Below are 20,889 nucleotides of genomic sequence, written 5' to 3' on the forward strand. Positions count from 1 at the left end.
AAGATGAGTTAGTCAGCCATTCATCCAGTCTTTCAGCCAGCCAGCCACTCCATCGTTCCTGCTCTGTTCATTCACCCGCTCCAATAAATCCTCATCATTTCTGCACCGTGAGTCCTGCTTTTGGGTCATCTCTTCCACACCTCCACACACGACACTCCTGACACTTAGTTCCTTGTTTAATTTTGTCAGTTCTCCTTCTCATGTTTAGTCTCTCTGTGTCCTCCCTGCATTCCTTTATTTAGTCAGTTTTGTCTCCTTGTTTGTTTCTGGTCTCTGTCTCTGTATTTGTTTACTTTTGTCTTAGTGTCAAGTCTGAAACAACAAGGGTGTGCGATGTGCTCTGCGCTTTCCACCTACAGCTTCATTGGAATGAAAAGTAAAAGGGTTAAAAAGTGCCCTTCATCAACAAGAGCACGTCCAGCTCCAACTAAGTTATGTGCAGAGTGAGACTCCTTGTCACCAATGGGGTATCAGCAATGGAACACACACACCTGTTTAAAGAGTTTTTGTTTTGTTTTTTGGTTTTACTTAAATTATTGGTGTGACTTTTCTAATCATTTTTACACATGATAAACATTGAAATGACTCACCAAACATCACAAACAGCGTGTATCAGTCACTCAAGGCACTCCTTTGCTGAGAGTTTCAACTACCCTTCGCTAGTCCTGATTTTATCAAAAATAACTTGTGGCTACAGTAATCGAATTTCACAACCAATTCAGTAACAAATTACTTATGCAGAATCTGTATGGCAGCTAGACTTATAGTGACTCTGGTACCTGATACATGACAAACCTGATCCTCATTTCCACAGTAAATATTGCAATTCCAGCTGTAATCTCCTTTGTGATAACTACTACACAAATAATGGATTTTGATAAAGCACCAAATGGCTTTCTTAACTGGTCACGTCTCTCATGAAAACAAATCAATCTTAATCCTATATTTTGCATCCAAATATTATACTATAAAAGTGATAAAAAATGATTGAAAGGATGGAAATGTAATGGAAAATTTGTGATTCAACTCCTCGAACCTCAGCATACTATTGGTTTGTAACGTCCTTGTACAAAGACAGGGGAAAAAACAAACAAACTGGATTCAAGGTCTTGATGCATTGCATTATCAGTCTGGTGTCTACATGATGGTGAGAGTTTATTCCCTGTGTAGACAAAGATTGCATCTGGGCAATACATGTAAATGAGCTGTTATTATTGTGTTTATTTATCAGTGCTTGTATGAAGCCTTTTCAATTTATTTTACCAAAAGAAAGCGTAGCATCACTCTATGATATTCTTTGAGTGTTATGAAAAGTGCTATGAACCAGTCAATTTACCAATATTAAAAAAAAATAGATTTAAATAATTAAATAACAAAAATGAACTCACTATATTCCAAATTTGAGTTCATGGTAGAAAAACGTGGAACTGACACATGGAGAAAAGTGAACATAAAACACTTGCAGACCTTTAAGTGCTCCATACCAAAGATTTTATTATCTTAAGCATAAATGTTTTTCCCCAATACATGCTTTACCATTGATATTAGGCCACCACATGAGTGTTCAAATATATGGTAATAAATGGATTGAGTTTTTACAATTTCTAACCATTAAAAATTATACATTCAAAAGGAAATGAATGAAACCCTAATACAACATTCAAACAACTGAAAAATGTCAATGAATTACTGAGTTGAAAGTGTGTGAACATGCAACACAAAACAGGGTCCCCATGTTATCCAACATTTACTTCTAATTGCTTCCTATCTTAGGAATATAAATCTTATGAATTCCCCTGTGCCTCCACATCTAGCAAACAGAGCAAAATCAGCCCACTCAAGACAACAAAAGCTACAGGTAAAGCCAAACCAGTTGAAGCTGGTATGAAGGAGAGCAAAATAGGATTTTCCCTATACACAGCAGGACTACTTTGGAGGCTTTAGTTGCACAGTGTTAGTAAGGAGCCAGCTATCTTTAAGCTGGAAGTAGTCCCATCAGTCACTCTCTCACGTTCAGAGTTAACACAGTTAACATACACACGCATCATAAAGTTTCCATATTAGAAAGAAAACAAACAAGTTAAAATAATGGTTATAACAAAGTTATATATTTGTAGCCATTAATTCAATTTTATTTATTTAGAGCGAATTCACAACAACCAGTGTCTCAAGGCACTTGATATTGTAAGGTAAAGCCCCTACACTAGAAACACCAGCAGTCATGACCCCTACAGCAAGTGCATTCAACAACAGGAAAAAAAATCCCGTCCCATTTAACAGGAAGAAACTTCTGGGAGAACCAGGCTCAAACTGGGGCAGTCATTTGCTGAGACCAGTTGATAATGAGGGGAAAGAGAAGAGACCAGAAAAAAGACAGGACACAAGGAAATAGTAGTGGTTTATAAAGTGAAAAGAAAAGTGAAAAGACCTTACTAGTATTTATTGTAAGGTGTTGAATACTATATTAAACAATTTGCAATGAACATTTCATTTACTATCTGTACTATTAAACATTTAAACCATTACAGAGATCTTTTGCATGTTTCCATGTAGCATACAAGAAAATTAAGCAGCACAGCTCCCACCCATAACCTCATATGCACATAGTGAAGTCATAAGAATAGACCTGGAACATATCTTTGCCAAAAGTTTGCACTTTTGCCTTTCTCAGTTAAGTGAATTTCTCCTGTACTTTGTGGGATACAGGGCCAGCGGATACTGTAACAGTAGAGGACCCAAACTTACTGGTCATAGAGCCAGTGGATTGGCTGTCCTTGTAGAGAATTCTTTCAGAGCCAAAGACCTCAGCCTTCTTTGGCAGACCATTTGCATCTTGAACAAAGTTCTCTCTGACCATTAGGATTTTTTGAGAACCAGGAAGGTCTCCTGGTTGTAGAGGACCTCCCTCAACATAGGAAGCCTGATTCCCCTTCCGCACTTTCATTGACCCTGCAGGGACCTTACCCTCTACAACCTTCATGGTCTGAGAGCCAGACAAGTTTGTAGCTTGGATCAAGTTTGCATGACTCCGCTGGGCACCACTGTTATCCACCAGCACCATGGTGGGCTCCTGGGCTTGTCCACTGGACAAGAGAGTGTTTCCCTGAACAAATACTCCTTGGGCAGGTCCAGATTGCGTGTTGTTAACCAGTATCAGGCCTTGAAGGTTGGTGGTTGGTGCTTCAGCCAGGATCATAGTGTTCTGAACCTGTGGTTGGACTACGTAATGCATTGGCTGCAACACAGGAGTGGTTGTGTAGTAGACAGGCTGCTGTTGCTGTATTAGGACCATCTGGCCTTGATTTGCCAACCCTCTTGTCATTGTATTCATCCCTTCCCTCACTGCAGTTGTACTTTCCTTTGCCATTTCAGAATGCTTGGTTGTCTTCATGACCATACTCTGCTCCACTTTGGGCATGGTTGGCTCCAGTTTGGGTGGAGGGGACAGTTTTTGTACACTCATCGAAACTTGATACTGAGGTTTGAGTATTGATGTAGGCATTAGGGGTAATGGGTAGCGCTTGTTTGTCATCACAAGAAATTGTCTTGCCACTGCACACCTCTGCGAGAGTCTTAAACTTTGGTCCAAGGTCATCAAGAAACTGAAGGTCATTGTCTGACTCCAAAAGGCTACAGCAGCCTACTGAGCCAGCAGAGGACCCTTGGCCCTCATAATCATACACCAACAAACCATCTTTCACGCCAAGGTTATCATTTCCATCAGTGACTTTCTGTTGAAGTAAAAAGGACACCATTATTCAGATAGTATTTTTCATGTCAACTCTTGGTATGTGCAAGGAATTTTTATGAACAACTAAATACGTTTTCAGCCTTAAGGGCTAATCAAAACACGTCCCTATAATTAATTCAAATCTCTGCTTTGCTTTTCATTAGCTACTGAACCTTTCCAACTCATGAGATTTCTTACCTGATCGTAATATTGCCTCAAAAAGTGGTCTGGCAGAGCCATCCCATCATAAAGTCCTACACCTCCCAACGATTCTCTTGTCTCAGTCTCAGAGTAGAAACCACTTGGATCCTGTTGGTTCATGCCCCAAATTTCTTTTCTGTAACTACCTTGGTAGTTAGCCCCGTTCAGCCTATTAATGGATCCAACAGATTGTGCGAAATCAAAACTGCCCAACGCATCCATTGCTACAGGTTTTTGAGCCATGGCTACATTTAAGACATCTCCATCCAGTTGTGTTGGCAAGTTCAGTAGTGGCACGTCCTATAATTGCGCCAAAAATGTACATGTTAGTACAAAGTTAAAAATCACTTTGACACAACTTTCATGTAGGCATCACCACATTAGCCAATATTCTTCAGTGCAGTGAAGAAAATACAATTCTCACCGTGTTCTCTCCCTGACGTTCAGTATGGTAGTTGATGAGATGTGACTTTGTATCAAATGGCATCTCAGTAAAGAGGTCTGGGAAGGTTGCAGCACCTCCACATTTGCAGAAGAGTAGCAACAACGGAATCACTGTAAAACCAAGTTTTAATTAACCTTAAATGTAAGGTATGAGGGTGCAGTAATCCTTCAAGGAAGAAGCTATAATTTATATACACAATAAAGTAACAATAAATGTATCATAGTCTTACATCTGTCAGCAGCAGCTGTTTATTTAAAAAACGTTAAGGTGGTTTCCCTCTTCTCTTAATTATCCAAAACCAAAACCAATACATTATGGCAATTAGGATGAATTAACACTTACACAACAAGAGTAATAGGCCCAGGAGTAACAGCCCAATGCCTGCAGGTCCCAACTTCGCTTCTTTGCTTGGCTGACCCTTGGCGCCTTTTTTTCCACACATGATTCCATCCTCACAGGTGCAAACTTCAACCTTGACTTTCTGTGGATCTTGACACATGTGCCCCTGCTGATCCTTCACCAAAAATTCCACCTCATAAATACCAGGCCAAAGAGACTCCCGAGACCGCAAGATAGCTGCAGTGTCTGTCAGAAAACAGAAAAATATGTGAAACAAAATGAACATGAATTAGATTATATAATTTCTGTAGAAATTGTGGTGGGATTGTTGCTACTGCCTTAATAAAATTCAATTAAATTTTAATTATCCAACAGTCGCCTCAAGTGCTTTATATTGTAAGGTAGATCCTACAGTAATACATACAGAGAAAAACAACAATCATATGACCCCCTATGAGCAAGCACTTTGGCGACAGTGGGAAGGAAAAACTCCCTTTTAACAGGAAGAAACCTCAGACAGAACCAGGCTCAGGGAGGGGCGGGGCCATCTGCTGCGACCGATTGGGGTGAGAGAAGGAAGACAGGATAAAAGACATGCTGTGGAAGAGAGAAGAGATTAATAACAAGTATGAGTCAATTCAGAGAGGCCTATTAACACATAATGAGTGACAAAGGTGACTGAAGAAGAAATCAATGCATCATGGGAATTCCCCAGCAGCCTAAGCCTAATGCAGCAAAACTAAGGGAGGATTCAGGGTCACCTGATACAGCCGTAACTATATGCTTTAACAAAAAAGGTACTGTACTTGATCTGGGGTTTGCTGCTTAGTTAGCTAAAACAAATCTCAAAGTAGCCAGCATATTAGGCTACAATTGTACTGTGCCTAATAACATGTCTAATAAAGTTGGTAGGGGTGTAGCTGATGATGTAGCCAGGTACACAGGTGCACCTTATATAGTACATGGTGTGGTACTTATACAGCTGTGGTGGCAGGGAAGGGTTTTTGGAGCTCCAACATGTGAGAGGTGAAGCTGTGGATTCAGGAGAAGTAGTGGAGGAGGACTGGGTGGCAGTCTTTATTTTCATGACTATTTACATTGTAGATTCTCACTGAAGGTATCAAAACCATGAATGAACACATATGGAATCATGTAGTAAACAAAAAAGAGTGAAACAACTCAAAACATGTTTTATATTTTTGATTCTTTAAAATAGCTACCCTTTACTTTGCACACTTTACATTCTCTCAATGAACTTCATGAGGAAGTCACCTGAAACCGTTTTCCAACAGTACTGAAGGTGTGCCCCAGAGAGACACTTGTTGGCCCTTGTGCCTTTTCATTCCAAAACATCTAACTGGGTTCAGGTCAGGTGACTGTGGCCATCTTGTGTGGCACTTCATCAATCTCCTTCTTGGTCAAATAGCTCTCATACAGCCTGGAGGTGTGTTTTGAGTCATTTTTCTTTTGAAAAATAAATGATGGTCCAACTAACTCCATACTGGTTCAGTGTGTCTGCTTGTTGCTGTTCCTGAGTGGTGGTTTCTTAGCAGCTATTTGACCATAAAGGCCTGATTCATGCAGTCTCCTCTGAATAGTTGATGTAGAGACTGACTCTCTGCTGCAACTCTATGGGGCATTTACCTGGGCTCCAGTCTGAGGTGCTGTTAACTTGCAATTTCTGAGGCTGGTGACTCAGATTAATTTATCCTGAGCAGCAGAGGTGACTCTGTCTTCCTTTTCTCGAGCAGTTTTTCTATAGCGCTTGATGGTTTTTGCTGACTGTACACTGGGAACATTCAAAGTTTTAGCAATTTTCCAGACTGACTAACCTTTTCAAAGTAATGATGGATTGTCATTTCTCTTTCTTAGCTGATTGGTTCTTGCCATAATATGAATTCTAACAGTTGTCAAATAGGGCTGTCAGCTGTGTACCAACCTGACTTCTGCACAACATAACTGATGGTCCCAACCCCATTAAGAAGGCAAGAAATCCACAAATGAACCCTGACAGAGAACACCTGTGAAGTGAAAACCATTTCAGGTGACTACATCATGAAGCTCCTTGAGAGAAGGCCAAGGGTTTGAAGCGCTGTCAACACAAATTTTCCTTTGCTAAATAATTCCGTAGTGTGTATTATATAAAAAAATATTCCCGGCTCGCCCCTGCGCAGTCTTTATCCTCCTAGCTTGGGTCCTCTACCAGAGGCCTGGGAGCTTGAGGGTTCTGCGCTGTTCCTAGGACTGTGCTCTTCTGGACAGAGATCTCAGATGTTGTTCCTGGGATCTGCTGGAGCCACTCGCCTAGCTTGGGGGTCGCTGCACTGAGCACTCCAATTACCACTGGGACCACTGTTACCTTCACTCTCCACATCGTCCCGAGCTCTTCCCTGAGCCACTGGCACTTCTCCAGCTTCTTGTGTCTCTTGTTCCTGATGCTCCTGTCAGTTGGTATTTGTTACGTCTATCACTACAGCCGTCTTCTTCTGATTGCCCGCCACTACTATGTCTGGTTGTTTAGCCATCACCATTTTGTCCATCTGTATCTGGAAGTCCCACAGGACTTCTTAGCTCGGTCATTCTCGACCTCCCATTTTGACCTCAGGACTTTCAGGCCATAGTCGGCACAGATGTTCCTGTATACTGTGCTAGTCACTTGGTTATAGTGTTCCATGTATGCCCTGCCTGCTAGCATCTTGCACCCGGCTGTTATGTGCTGGACTCAGGGGCACCTTTACACATCCTACACGTCGGGTCTTACCCGGTGTGATAGACCCCAGCCTCTATGGATCTTGTGCTCAGAGCTTGTTCTTCTGCTGCCATGATTAGTGCCTCTGTGCTGTCTTTCAGTCCAGTTTTGTCCAGTCACTGGTAGGATTTCTGAATGTCAGCCACTTCCTATATCTGCCGGTGCTACATACTGTACAGGGGCCTGTCCTTCCATGATGGTTAGTCCTCCTTCTTGGGTTTGTGCTGCCTGAGGTATTCACACGCGGTTGATCATGATCATCTTCCTGATGTACTGGTGGACATATGTTGTCTCAATATGGAATGTTGTACTGACACTCACTAGTCCCCTGGTTCCTTTCTTCCGCATAGCACACAGTCTCAGGGTGCTGGACTTGTGGTGAAACCCTCCGTGCATGGTCAGGAACTGCCTGCTCTTGACGTCAGTGACTTCTATCTCCTCCTGTGGCCAGCTTATTGTCCCAGCAAGGTACTTGATTACAGGCAGGGCGAAGATGTTGATGGCCCGGATCTTGTTCTTACTGTTCAGTTGACTCCTCAGGACTTGCCTGACTCTTTGCAGGTACTTGGTGGTTGCAGCTTTCTTAGTGGCCTCTTCATGGTTCCCATTTGCCTGTGAGATTTGAAGGTGCTTGTAGCTGTCCTTAATGTCTGCAATGTTGCCTTCTGGTAGTTTGATCCCCTCAGTTCTGACTACCTTCCCTCTCCTTTTTATCATCCAACTATATTTCTCCAGTCCGAACGACATTCCAATGTCGCTGTTGTACATCCTGGTGATGTGGGTCAGTGAATCAATGTCTCATTCGCTCTTGGTGAACAGCTACATCTATGTAAATGAGGTCGCTGACAATTGCTTCATTCTGTAGTCGGTATCTGTAGCCAGTCTTGTCAGCGAGGGGTCAATCAAAGTTCCAAACATGAACTCAGAGTAGCTCCACCGTTGTTGATCCGTATTGTTGATCACTTCAAAAATTAGTTGGGGCAAACATTTTCAGGAGGTAAGTGGGAAGATTTCTCCAAGTGGTGAAGACGGCTGCACAAAGGGCATCTACTGTCTGGAACTGTTGTCCATTTTTGTAAACTTCCCTTGCCATCCATCCCCAAAGGTTCTTATTTGGATTTAGATCAGGGAAACATGCAGGATGGTCCAAAAGAGTGATGTTATTCTCCTTGAAGAAGTCCCTTGTCCTGCAGGCATTGTGTACTGCAGCATTGTCCTGTTGAAAAACATAGTCGTTAACACACAGACGAGGGCTCTCAATCATGAGTGATGGTCTCTGCAACATCTGGACATAGCCAGCGGCCGTTTGACGCCCCTGCACCTCCTGAAGCGCCATTGTTCCACCAAAGGAAAAAGCACCCGAGACCATTATGACGTCCCCTCCACTGTGGCGCGTAGAGAACATCTCAGGTGGCATCTGCTTGTCATGCCAGTAACGTTGGGGTCTTCCACTTGACTTTTTTGTTCCACAATCCTTAGGATCATTTAAGAAATTCCAAATGACTGTCTTATTGTGCCCCACCTCAGCAGTGATGGTGTGCTGCGAGAGACCATACTTGTGCAGTTCAACAACCCAACCACGTTCAAATTGGGAAAAGTTTTTTTTGCCTTTGACGTCAGAAGGTCATGACAGTGTGACCAAAAAAATGTTTTGTCTCACTCCCATTTCTTCTTGTAGCATGTTGAAAGCTCTACATTTTACCTTGTTAAGATCCAACCATGCAAAATATGATTTTTTGCCATTTTTTCAAGTGGTCTTAAACTTTTGATCTGGACTGTGTATATATGTATATACATATACAGAAGTAAAAAGGAATCACGCAAATTGAAGTGAAATATAGTGAACTAATGTGATAACTGTAATAAAGTAGCTTTTGCTAGAAAGTGGTCAAAACTTTTATGTGAGAGGTCACAGGGAGAAGGTGAGACGATACTTGGATGTCACATCAAGTGACTGGATGCAAATATTGGCCATGTGAAGATGGAAAGGTGGAGGGAAGAGGATGTATAAAACTCTTTGCAGGTAACCATTAGCCTTTATTTCTTTGTAGTTTTGTCATAGCGAGCAGAAGATCCTCTATAGCCAGAGTGTCTTCTCTTTCTTCCACTAAAACTTCAATAAAACCAATAGATATACAGCAACAATTTAGCTTTGATTATTTAAGATTTTTACTTTTTTCTAAAATTTAAATTGATTTAATTATGTGATTATTATTAACTGATTGAGCCATTTGCTTTTCCCTTGCTAAATCACTTAAATAAAGCACCGTATCTGCAATTAAAGTTCATTTTGTTTATTTAAATTTTTTTTTGAAAACAGTTCGTCACATAGGTTTGTTGTGGTACTGTTTTGAAAGTGACCAATCACATTTGAGCCATCCTTCCTTGGAGTCTATTTCTTAACTGTAAAAAGTCAGATAAATTTGGACAAGAAGAAGTTAACACAGAGAAGAGAGCAAGTACACACTCATCTTCTTTGGCCAGTCGGTGGTTCAGTCTCTGAATGTACCACACTCATGATATTGTGGTGATGTTTTCTACTCACCATTAAGATGCTCCACTTGCCATTTTCCCTTAGTGCCTTCTGGGAGGATCTCAAACACAAAAGGAGGTCCATTGGGAAATGCATCCTCATCATTAGCGTTCACTATAACAGCATCCACTGTTGTGCACATAGTCTCCATGTTACTTGTCAAGATGGGGCAGTGGTCATTAAAATCCTCCACTTGGATGGCTATGGTGCCAGTGGCTGTTTTATCAGGTGTGTCTGGTAAATTAAAAAAAAAAAAGAAATAAAAAGCAAGAATTTAACATTTTTCCTTTGATTATGTCCATTTTGTCAGAGATAAGTTCAAGAACTATTTGCTTTACTGTTACTATGTTTGGACAAAAAGTAAAACTAATATTGATTTTGTTTATTTACATGAATCTTACTCCTGAATAGCCATTTTGTTTTTATTCATGACAAGTCGGCATTATACAGACCGTACAGATGTATTTAGCCAGCAATGTGATGCACTTGTAGTTATGTTGCATTAGGTTTTTAATCATGCATCAATACCCTGACAGTAAATAATAATTTTTTCGTCTACATAATATCAGGCAATTTGTTGACAATATTATGTTTAGTAAAAACTATCACCGGTTGTGTTACATTTATGTTTTTTAATTTCACAGTAAAGGAAGTTGGCTTGACTAATAAGTGAGAAATTCCCAGGGGTTGCAATTCCAAAGCTACTTTTCAAGGGTACTCCCCTTACGTAAATAATTTTTGAAGTGTCGGCATTTATACAGTAAAGCAGCATACCTTCTGAAACGCAGAGTATCTTGGCAAAATATGTCCCATTGACCAAGTGTTGAGATTCCCTGTCAGGCATCTTGTTCAGTTTGATCTCAGCTGTGACTGGGTCAATAGTTAGCCAGTTGTTAGGGTCGAATCCCTTAATATACCTACAGCAGAAATAAGCTATATTGTTATTACGGTGAATGAAAGGTGAAATTGACACTGTAGTTTAGTTTTAGTGGCTTTAATGTGCACTTATTTGTATATGCACTGACCTGACATTTTGAGCGGGTTTCCTAGTGTCTACATCTATTGCAGGGTAGCTGGCAATAACATCTTTAATGTTGAAGGAGGTGCTTCCCTCTGAGATATGAATGGCTTTAACTTTGGGATCAAACTTTGCCCCTTCAGGCTGGTTCTTCACATTGATTTTGATTTAGGATTTATTAGGTAAAGGGTGTCCATTCCAGAAATCTTCTTTTTTCTTTATGTCTAGTCTTTCCAGTTTGCACACCCCTCCTTACCTCCAGACCCTGCTCCCCCCGCACCACCCCCTCCCCCTCCAGCTCCACCCCCTCCTCCTCCCCCCCCTCCTCCAATAGTTATTCCAGCACTTGTCCCAGATCCATATGGCTGAGCCTTGTTCCTCACAGATAGTCCAAGTTCAATGTCTTTTACATCTTCATAGTCCACAGCCTACACAGATGACAGACAGAAACAAAGATTATCTGTTACAATTCATCATAATAATGACAGATGTTTGCATTTATTAATGGTCTTCCTGAGTTAAATGAAAACAATTAATCATTAATTATTCACAAACTTACTGCCAATTAGTACATGAGGTTAAAGAAAATGTCAAAGATATACAGAAATTCTATTCATAATTATATGGACAAAATTTTAGGCAGACCCAAGAACAGTCAGATAAGAGATGATGATCTCATGGGCATGCACTACTTAACTAACCGAAAAAATTAAACTATTTCACAATATAAAACATGTATTTGTTTTTCTGGACAGTACAGTTTGCCGGACAATTTGATCAAACGGACACTGGACTATTCCACCAGATTTGGTGTTTAAAATGCATATGCTCTGAGATATCAAGATTTCTATTTGCATTGTTTTTATGCTGTATTAAAGACTAGGATTTAATAACAATATGAATAACAGAATAAGTAATAATAATACAATTACCGTAATTGTCGGGCTATAAGCCGCTACTTTTTGCACAAGCTTTGAACCCTGCGGCTTTTAGTCAGGTGCGGCTTTTCTATGGATTGTCCGTGATTTTTGTCATATCGTAAGACGATTTGTTTTGTTTGTTCCGCTGTTGTACGGCACTACGTTGCCTGGCGGAAGGATCGGGGTTCAAGAGTGGTATGTTAGTCACATGTCCGTCCGCCAGGCAACGTAGTGCCGTACGAAGTAGCGCGAAAAACAAACTTCAAAGTAGCGCTACGCGTTCAGCGGGAGGCGTGGATGATGAGCGGCGATAAACTTGCGAAAAGCAAGTTATGCCCAACTCCACCGGTGGATTCTGACAGCGTGGAAAAGTGTGAAAACATCCACGATCACCAACGGATTTTGAAGGGCTGGACTGCTGCATGATGGAGAGGAGGACACCGCCACGGCCCTTCTGAGGGTGTTCGACTCTGACACTGACAACGAGGATTTCTTTGGTTTTGAAAGTGACAACGAAGGAGAGAAGCGGAGAGTGGATGACGAAGCCATCCTGAGCCTGTTTGTATCCGACACTGGAGAAGAGGACTTTGGTGGTTTTAGTGCGCAGGAAGAAGAGAAAGATGGTGAATACTTGGGTTGCAGTCACGTGGTTCTGATGACGTGCGGAGGCAGCGCGATTTTTGAGTGGAGGGCGGAAGTAAACATGGAGGACACTGTGGAGAGTCAGGAGAGCAGCTATTGTGCAACTTTAGACCCCGTTTCTCGGGAGAGATATAAACAGATAGTTAAAAAATATATCGGACGTGATCCGTATTCTTTGAAAATGTCCGAATACACCACAGAAGTAAAGGATTTGCCTACTATCGAGGCTGTGGATATCACCAACTACTTGGTCCTCCAGACTTCTTACTACACTAGGCAGCAAATGAAAGCTTTCAAGAGTCTGGAGGCGTACAATTTTTTTGTCAGCGAGTGGGTCCATAACCTTGGAACAAAACGTCTCCGTGATGGATACAGTTTGGTGTTTGCAAGGGTGAGTGTTTGTTCTTATATTGCTTTATCTTAAACACGCTAACAGTTAGCGGTAGCGGCTTTTCTCCACTGTCACTAGGCTCAAATCCGGGCTCTCAGCCGTCTGTTGCATATCCAAAATCGCCTCTGCACATCGATGCTGTTCTGCCTTAAGCTTCATTCTTTTCTCTCGTTTGAGAACTGATTCCGATCTGGGTTTTCGTTCGTAGCCGAGATTGACCGTCGGAGCCCAGTCCTCCGACTCTTCGTCATCCAAAGCACTTGGGCAGCCTATAGTCCCAATCAAGTCAATATTAGACTACTAACTTAAAAGCACTAAGTAAACGAGAATTTAACGACAACATAATGCTAATAAGTTCGTTTGCAAACATAACATTACCTCTGACGAAGTGGTCGCTGCAGACACGGGCATTGGCAGACTCTGCTCCTCCCGACTGTAAACGTAAATTTAAAATCCATTTTTCCTACGTTTTTCGGTTAGAATTTTCCATTTTTCTCCTCTTCGTTGGGCTATTTTTGGTACCCTAAAATACCGTTTATCAGTTTCTCGGGTCGACCTACTGGAGCATCCGTAAACACAACAGGACAAAGGCATTTTGCGTACTGTCTGTCTGTGATTTTGCGCTGATCTTTTTCACTTCCGCCCTCCAGTCAAATTTCGCGCTTTACGTCGACGTCACGTCTACGTCAAATGAAACCCAGCTATACTGACTTTTCTTCTTGTTAAAGCCGTGTCACTGCACCTGAGCCTAAAAGGTAGGCCGAATCTATTGTTCTGGTGTGCTGTAGGTTATTGTTATGTACTACATTTGTTACTCGTTTATGAAGCACAGTACATGTTTCGTACTTGTAATTACCGGCACTTGCACATATACCTAAAAAGTTATGCAAATATGTACCCATAACTTGTTTTTCAAAATATTAATAAAAGTGATGTCTCCAAACAGCCATCTCTTTCCTGACAATTCCCTTTGTGCATATTCTCTTACATATGATAAGTCAACATTGAAACACCTGCGGCTTTTAGTCAGGTGCGGCTAATGTATGTACAAAACAGGATTTTCCCCTGATTTTAGCTTGTGCGGCTAATATTCAGGTGCGCTCTGTAGTCCGGGAAATACGGTAATAATAACATGTTTCATTTCAAACTGCAGTACCTTATCAAGCATTAGGATTCCCTCGTTGGTGTTGGGATCTGTTTTAATGCTAAAATACCCAGCCTCGTTGCCCTTGACAATATCAAATACAGCTTCCCAGTTGTCAGTGCCTTGCAGGTCCAGGTCCTGTGCTTTGATTCTCATCACCTCCACACCTTCTGTGTTCTCCTCAATGCTACCTTCATACTATAGGTGGAGAATATAAAAAAAAATCATAGGGGTTATTTCAGCAATATGTTGCATATATTTGTAAATAACTACACAGTTGATTTAAAAGAGAGCAAGAAAGAAAACTACCTGCTCTTTTTCCAGAGTTGGTAGGTTGTCATTCACATCACCAACAGCTATAGTAACAGTGGCAGTTCCAGTGTTCCCCTCTGGTTGACCATTTAGGTCCTGACCTTTTACTGTCAGGATATACTGATCACATTTCTGAAATCACAGACCAATAAGTTACTAATTTCTTAGAGAGACTGCATCACACTTTACTGTAGCAATATTTCTGGTTAGCTATCCATTAGGTAGGTAGGCAAAATAGCTAACCAGGAACACTTTCAGTGATCAAAGGGAAAAAAACAAAAACTGTCCACTGATATAAATTTGGTGACTAGTATAGTCCATGAATTTGCCTTTGCCTCATGTTCTCCAGTGCAGGATTAGAGAAGGACCATAGGAGCTCGTACTAAAAAGACTGTTTCTCTAACTCCAAGTCTCTTTGTTCTGGTCACAAAGAGACCAGAACAAAGTTTCATGACTTTTCCCCCCAGCTTCCACACAGATTGAAGCTTCATTAGTCACTTTGTTCTAAAACTTCCCATTTACAAGTATAAGTCAGTTTAAGTTATTGGTGTTTGTTCTGTTTCCCCTATTGTATGTAAATATTATGGCCAAACCACTATAAAGGTAACCCTGCAGCGTCTTTGTGGTTAGGTCAGTTTGTGCTACGTCCACACTAGCCCGGATAGATTTAAAATGGCATTTTTGTCTGAAAACGCTCCACATCCACACTAGCGTTTTCAGGCGTATTCACAGAGTTGTGCGTCCACATTGAAACGGCTGAAAGCGCTTATGTTCCAGTATTGCGCATGCGTGAAAAGCAAGAAGATTCGGCCTGCCTCATTTCTGTCTGCCGTTTATTTACTTTCCATCTCTTTGAAACGTCGCGGCGAAATGTCGAGGAAAAGCACAGGGTTTTTTTTAAATGGACTAACAATGAGGTGGAGTTGTTGCTGCGAGTAACACAAAAGTACAAAGTTGCAAAAGTGAGTGAGAATTAAAGAATTTGAAGAAAAGCTATCTAGAGCATGTACATACTGAGAGCGTTTTGAGTTTTGAGAGCGTTTTGAAAACGCCATCTCAGTGTGGACGGGAGGCCAAAATGGAGAGAAAACGATGCGTTTTCAAACGAAAATGCATTAGTGTGGACGTAGCTTGTGAGTTAAGGTGGATATACTTTGTTTGGTTAGATACGGTTTTTTCCAGTAGAATTTATATTTAGTAGACATCTTTGAAGGGCCCATAAATTATATTTTGAACTTTGTCCTTTTGAACTTTTTTTTAGGGTAAAATAACACACACACACACACACACACACACACACACACACACACACACACACACTTTGAAATCCAGAGTTTTCATTAAGCACCAAATATATTACATATCATGTTTTAACTGTTTAAAAGGTTTAATGTTTGCAAACTTTCTCATATTTTCTCCGTACTCACGGTCAGGTGTTCTGTAAAAATGCTGTTCTAAGCAGTTTACTGAATATATAGATAACCAAGTTGTTTGTTGAGATTAGGGTAAGGCATATGTATAAAAACAGAATTCCAGAGTGTGGAATTTAACAACAACAACAAAAAACAAATTACCTGAGCTGCAATAAAATGGTTAATAACCAAGATGATAATTATTTTTGGCAAATAATAGAAATATCAGTTGATTAACATCACTGCTCATTACTCTAATAAGCATTATGTATTTACTGAACTTTACCGTCTGAAAAAATGTCTTAAACTAGATTTTCATTGGACTTTAAAATTCAGATGCTAGAATAATTATTCTAACATCTGATTGTATTATTAATAATCATATTATGATTCTTATTATCATTAAATATCAAAATTCAAATAAAAAATTAACTACATAGCTCTGAAACTGGTGTGGGGTTTAGTTCATACCTCTCTGTCTAATTTGTTTTTGATGAAGATGGACCCGTCACTGTTCATGTAAAACATGTCATGAGATGGTGTCTGGTCTATGATGGTATGAAAAACCTGGGAATTGGGATTGTCTGGTTCATCGGCATCCGTTGCCGCGACTTTCATAACAAAAGTCCCTGTAAGCATATCAAGGAATGACATTTTAATTTCTCAAAAAACAAAAACAAACAAACAAAACCTCTCTGTGGCATCTTCAAAAGTTGAGACTACGACGACCTGGATGATGGAGAATCTACACAGACAACATCAAGAGTTCTAGTATCGCCTAATACCTTCAACACAACCCATCTCACAGCTGATGTACATTAAAAAAAACACCCTGTTCCATAATACATTGTTTAGTTTGAGTATAACATTACATTTAAGTAAGTTCAACCTGTAAGCAATGTAACAAAAACAAAAACTTTGTTTTCATTTATTAATTGAATATTAGTCATATGGGAATATGGAGTCATCACATGATTAGTGATTAGTGAGGAATTTTCATAAAAACGAAGCACTAACCTCTCGGTGTAAGCTCATCCACACGCCCAGTATAGACGTCTTCAAACACTGGTGCATTGTCATTCTGATCAGTAACCTTGAATCGTACGTCGATGTTTTCCTCTGCCAGAGTGCCATCATTGTACCTAGCAACACCAGAAAGCTAAAATTGGAAACCTCGTTAGGTTTAATTAAGACGTTACAAATATTTATGTGAACTGTTGATACGGAATGCACTGAAGTCATGATGGAAAATAACCGTTTTGTCTCACTCACATTGTACATACTGATGAACTCTCTGTCAAGTAATTGGGTCACACGAATAAATCCAGTTCTTTCGTGAACTACAAACACATGGAAGGGATCTTGGTTTGCGCCACGGCCATTCAGGAAGTATTTGAGATTTCCTTTACCATCATCTAAATCTGAATGAATCTGAAAATGAGATGAAAAGCTAAGCATAGCATAATTCACAAATATGTCATAATCATAGGACAATAACAACAACAAAGACAACACAGATTCCTTATAGATTCCTCATATCTTAGTATGTTAATGCTAAAAACCTTAATATATTGTATATCATGATTTTCTAACCCTAATAAAAATTATTTTTATCAATTTAATTAAAATAAAAAATTAAAAGATCATCAAAATAAAAAGGAATAAAAAACTAAATCAATGACTCACCCTGGCAACAGAAGTCTTTTGTGTGTGGTCCACATTTTCCTCCAATTTCAGTGGTGGGGGAAGCCAGGCTCTTTTTCTTCTTATTAGACTGTCTCCAGATTTGGCTTTCGTCACAACAGCCTGGACCTGAAATACAACACATACGCTTAAACATGTTTGGAGAAATCACCAGCCATTTAAAGGAAACAAGAACACCCATTTTTAATCCTTGTCAAGCATTTCTTGGAATTACTGTCTGTAATTTAAAACCTAGAGAGATGCTTAAAGATCAGGTTTTTGTTATATATCAGTTTGAAAAACCTTAAAAGCAACAGTCTGCAATTGTTTGTCAATCTTCTTGTCTTTAGCAGGTAAAATATGACTTGGCGAATAATTCACTCACAGCAGGAAAGTTTCAGGTCTTTACTTTCAAAAATTCTTGCTTTGGCTGAGTTGTCACACATACATGCTCGCCACACACACACACGTATACATGTATGTATGTATGTAAATATGTGTGTGTGTATGCATGCATGTGTGGCGTCTCAGCCAGCCAACAAACTCTGCAGGATACATTGTGAACTAATCATAAATCAAGATGCTATTAAACTGTGCATGTAAAAACACACACCTTGCAGGGGCTATAAAGCTGCTAGCTTTCCCAGTAAACACAAAAGCTGACACACCTCTTGCCACTACTGGAAAGGTTCAGTTGAAGCATGTAAGGTAATAATGAGAAGAAAAGTAAGGAGTGGTTGTATACTTTTACTGCCATCAAATAACTCATTCAGAGCACTTAAAAACAACTCTCTATTCACTTGAAGAAATCTCTCTGAGGTCAGAACCTTATTTCCCACACTTTTATAACTATGAAACCAAATGTATTTATTATAGTGACCTAATGGTTTTTCAGAATGTAAAGTGAAGAATCAACAGTTATAGATAATAATAACATTCAGTTATGAACAACAGAATTTTTCCTGAGAGTTTTTTACTTTTGAGTTTGCGTTCTGAATGCCAATAGCTATTCCATCCAAATTACATCTTGATTCAAGCAACACCAAACAACTTTAGTTCGGTAAAAAGGTAAAATAGTACAAAGGGGGAAAAAAAGCTCAGGCGTGTCCAAGCTGGCCTAGTTAATGCAGAGGCTGAACTAGAGTGTATTTCAGTGTTGTGCCAAAAAGCGACTGAAAAAAAAAGTGATTTCAGAGTTTTCTGTGTGTGCTTTGTAGTCTACAATGCTTACTTATACTGTTAAATAGACCTTAGTGAACAGGATTTATGAATGGGTTAGATTCAGGGTTCTCAAACTTAATGAGCTGTAGGCCACTGCTTGTGCAGTCTTCTCATTGGAGGGTTGCTTACGTGTTCAAATAGTAAGAAAAAACCCCAAGAATACACCCACAAATATGTCTAAAAATGCAGTGTTTTGTTTTTTAAACTTTAAATATTGTATAACAAGAAAAACTGCAAACATGATGCAATTTTTTTCCCTCACTCTTAACTGAAGCCTTTCATTGAACTACCAAATAAACAAATGTACTCTCTTTCTGGCCAGACACGTGGCAGCACTTCTGCTATATTTTGTTCGTATTTAACAAAATAAAATACAGATATAAGTGTACACATTAGTTTTTGACTGCTAGTGAAAATTGTTTTCTTTACAAATAACTCTCACTGAACTAACACAGCCAATCCCTCAACATGTTTGTACTCTCTGCTCATATTGCCTTCATATAAATATATTTTTTGCTTTTTAAAGAACTTATTTTAACATTGCACTCAGCAACAAACAAATCCTCCCAAAGAAAAAACACCTAATGGGCCAAATCGCATTATATTTTTTCACAGCAATATACAGTAGGGGTGACACGGTCGTAAGTGGTCCCTGGGCCGCGAGTTTGAGACCCCTGGGTTAGATATAAAATAGAAGAACTATTCCTTTTTGAAGCATCTTTATGACTGCATCATTTTAACCATATTATAATCAATCCAGTCCTCCTTGGTAACCTATCACATCACAGTTCTGCTCTATTTGTTACAACTTCTGCTAGCCAGCTCTCTCCCGAAAAATAAATTTTTAATGTCAATGGCACTTTTTGCCGGGATAAATAACAGGATAAGTAACAGTCACTTTCCAAAAATTGATTAGAGCCTCTGATAGGGATGCTCCCTCTACCTCAAAATTACTTGATATATTTTAGGAGAGATGTGTTTGATCTATTTTTTGACAGATTATAGATCAAGCAAGTCATTTATAACAGTTTAAATGTGAGCAATCATTTTATGGCAAACACCGGGGTCTTGCCAGTGAAGCTGCCCCCGACACAATCTGTTTCCCCTTCTGGAGCGCGCCCTGGGCAAGGACAGCGGATCCAGTCGACTCCGCCTCAATTCCAACTGATATTTTACTTTAGTAAAAAAAGTTAAAGATGAATGTCATTACATTGCCGTTCATTTGTTTGGGTCACGACAGAAAATTATACATTTATTGTTGTCACGTTGTGCCGGAGGGGATTATTTCAGCAAACTGAGGACGTTTTGCCTGATAAGCGCATAACCACGTCTGCGGGAAGTCGACTTTTCTAAACTAACGCTCAATATACCAGATTCTCAAACCACGTTTGTCAATGATTTGGACAGGGGGAGGAAATTGCGGCAGGTTCAGCTTGATATTATTTATAACACATATTTGATTTTATTTATTACAAATTATCTCCGGGATAACTACATCATGACACGGCATCATGTTTTAGCAGACGATCGCTTTTTAGCACCGGTTTTGCTTCATATTGCCTACTGAAATCACGATAATGCTAATTTTACTATTCATAATTGTGATTAGATTTAAAAATGCTTGACTATAATTTGTTGTCTTTAATCTATTATACATTTTGATTGATTTATGTTTTAAAAAGACGAAAAACCTAAATAATAAAAGCAACAAAAGAATCACATTATGAATTAAGCTTGTTTCATAGAAAAAAAAAACTACTTTCCATATGAAAGTCTTTTCTAATCGACACAAAAGTCTTTCTGGACTCACCACAAAAAGTAGCAACACAAACACGGGCCAACAAATCCGAATCATGACTGAAGAAACGTCTCAGGGGAGTCTCCCAGCGGCATGGAGAGTTTCTTACTGTCTGGATAAAAGCTCTCAAACGACTATCAATTTCACTGGCATCTACTTAAGACTTGGAAAAGAAAAACATCACGCCAACGCCAACAACTTTTACTGCGATACAAAAGGCAAGTGGGCGTTACACGCACTCACCAAAGGCAACACCCTGGCTGCAGGTGTGGCATTCACTGAGCGCATGCGTGTAACCTGCCAAGTGCAAAGTAAGCTACACCCAATTGTTCTTATAAGCTCATAAACATA

At 39.8% G+C, this 20,889-nt stretch overlaps 1 protein-coding gene across 1 annotated transcript in view; it reads right to left on the reverse strand.

The window, feature by feature from the left end:
- The window catches only part of LOC102312991 (desmoglein-2), a 31,466-nt gene extending 10,705 nt beyond the window's left edge, over positions 1-20,761 (reverse strand). Inside the window, exons 1-15 of the mRNA XM_042227225.1 lie at positions 20,551-20,761; positions 17,523-17,648; positions 17,109-17,267; positions 16,854-16,995; positions 16,308-16,465; positions 14,422-14,556; positions 14,125-14,310; positions 11,324-11,443; positions 11,023-11,165; positions 10,772-10,914; positions 10,010-10,231; positions 4,772-4,961; positions 3,929-4,100; positions 3,561-3,731; positions 2,720-3,475 (exon numbers count right to left, since the gene is read on the reverse strand). Coding sequence (XP_042083159.1) covers positions 2,720-3,475; positions 3,561-3,731; positions 3,929-4,100; positions 4,772-4,961; positions 10,010-10,231; positions 10,772-10,914; positions 11,023-11,165; positions 11,324-11,443; positions 14,125-14,310; positions 14,422-14,556; positions 16,308-16,465; positions 16,854-16,995; positions 17,109-17,267; positions 17,523-17,648; positions 20,551-20,595 — 2,868 coding nt within the window. The 5' untranslated portion in view covers positions 20,596-20,761. The remainder of the gene's footprint in view (positions 1-2,719; positions 3,476-3,560; positions 3,732-3,928; positions 4,101-4,771; positions 4,962-10,009; positions 10,232-10,771; positions 10,915-11,022; positions 11,166-11,323; positions 11,444-14,124; positions 14,311-14,421; positions 14,557-16,307; positions 16,466-16,853; positions 16,996-17,108; positions 17,268-17,522; positions 17,649-20,550) is intronic.
- Between the last annotated feature and the right edge of the window lie 128 nt (positions 20,762-20,889).

This window comes from Haplochromis burtoni, unplaced genomic scaffold (genome assembly GCF_018398535.1).
Source record: "Haplochromis burtoni strain Fernald_Lab_line unplaced genomic scaffold, NCSU_Asbu1 Contig_249, whole genome shotgun sequence".
Taxonomy (NCBI): domain Eukaryota; kingdom Metazoa; phylum Chordata; class Actinopteri; order Cichliformes; family Cichlidae; genus Haplochromis; species Haplochromis burtoni.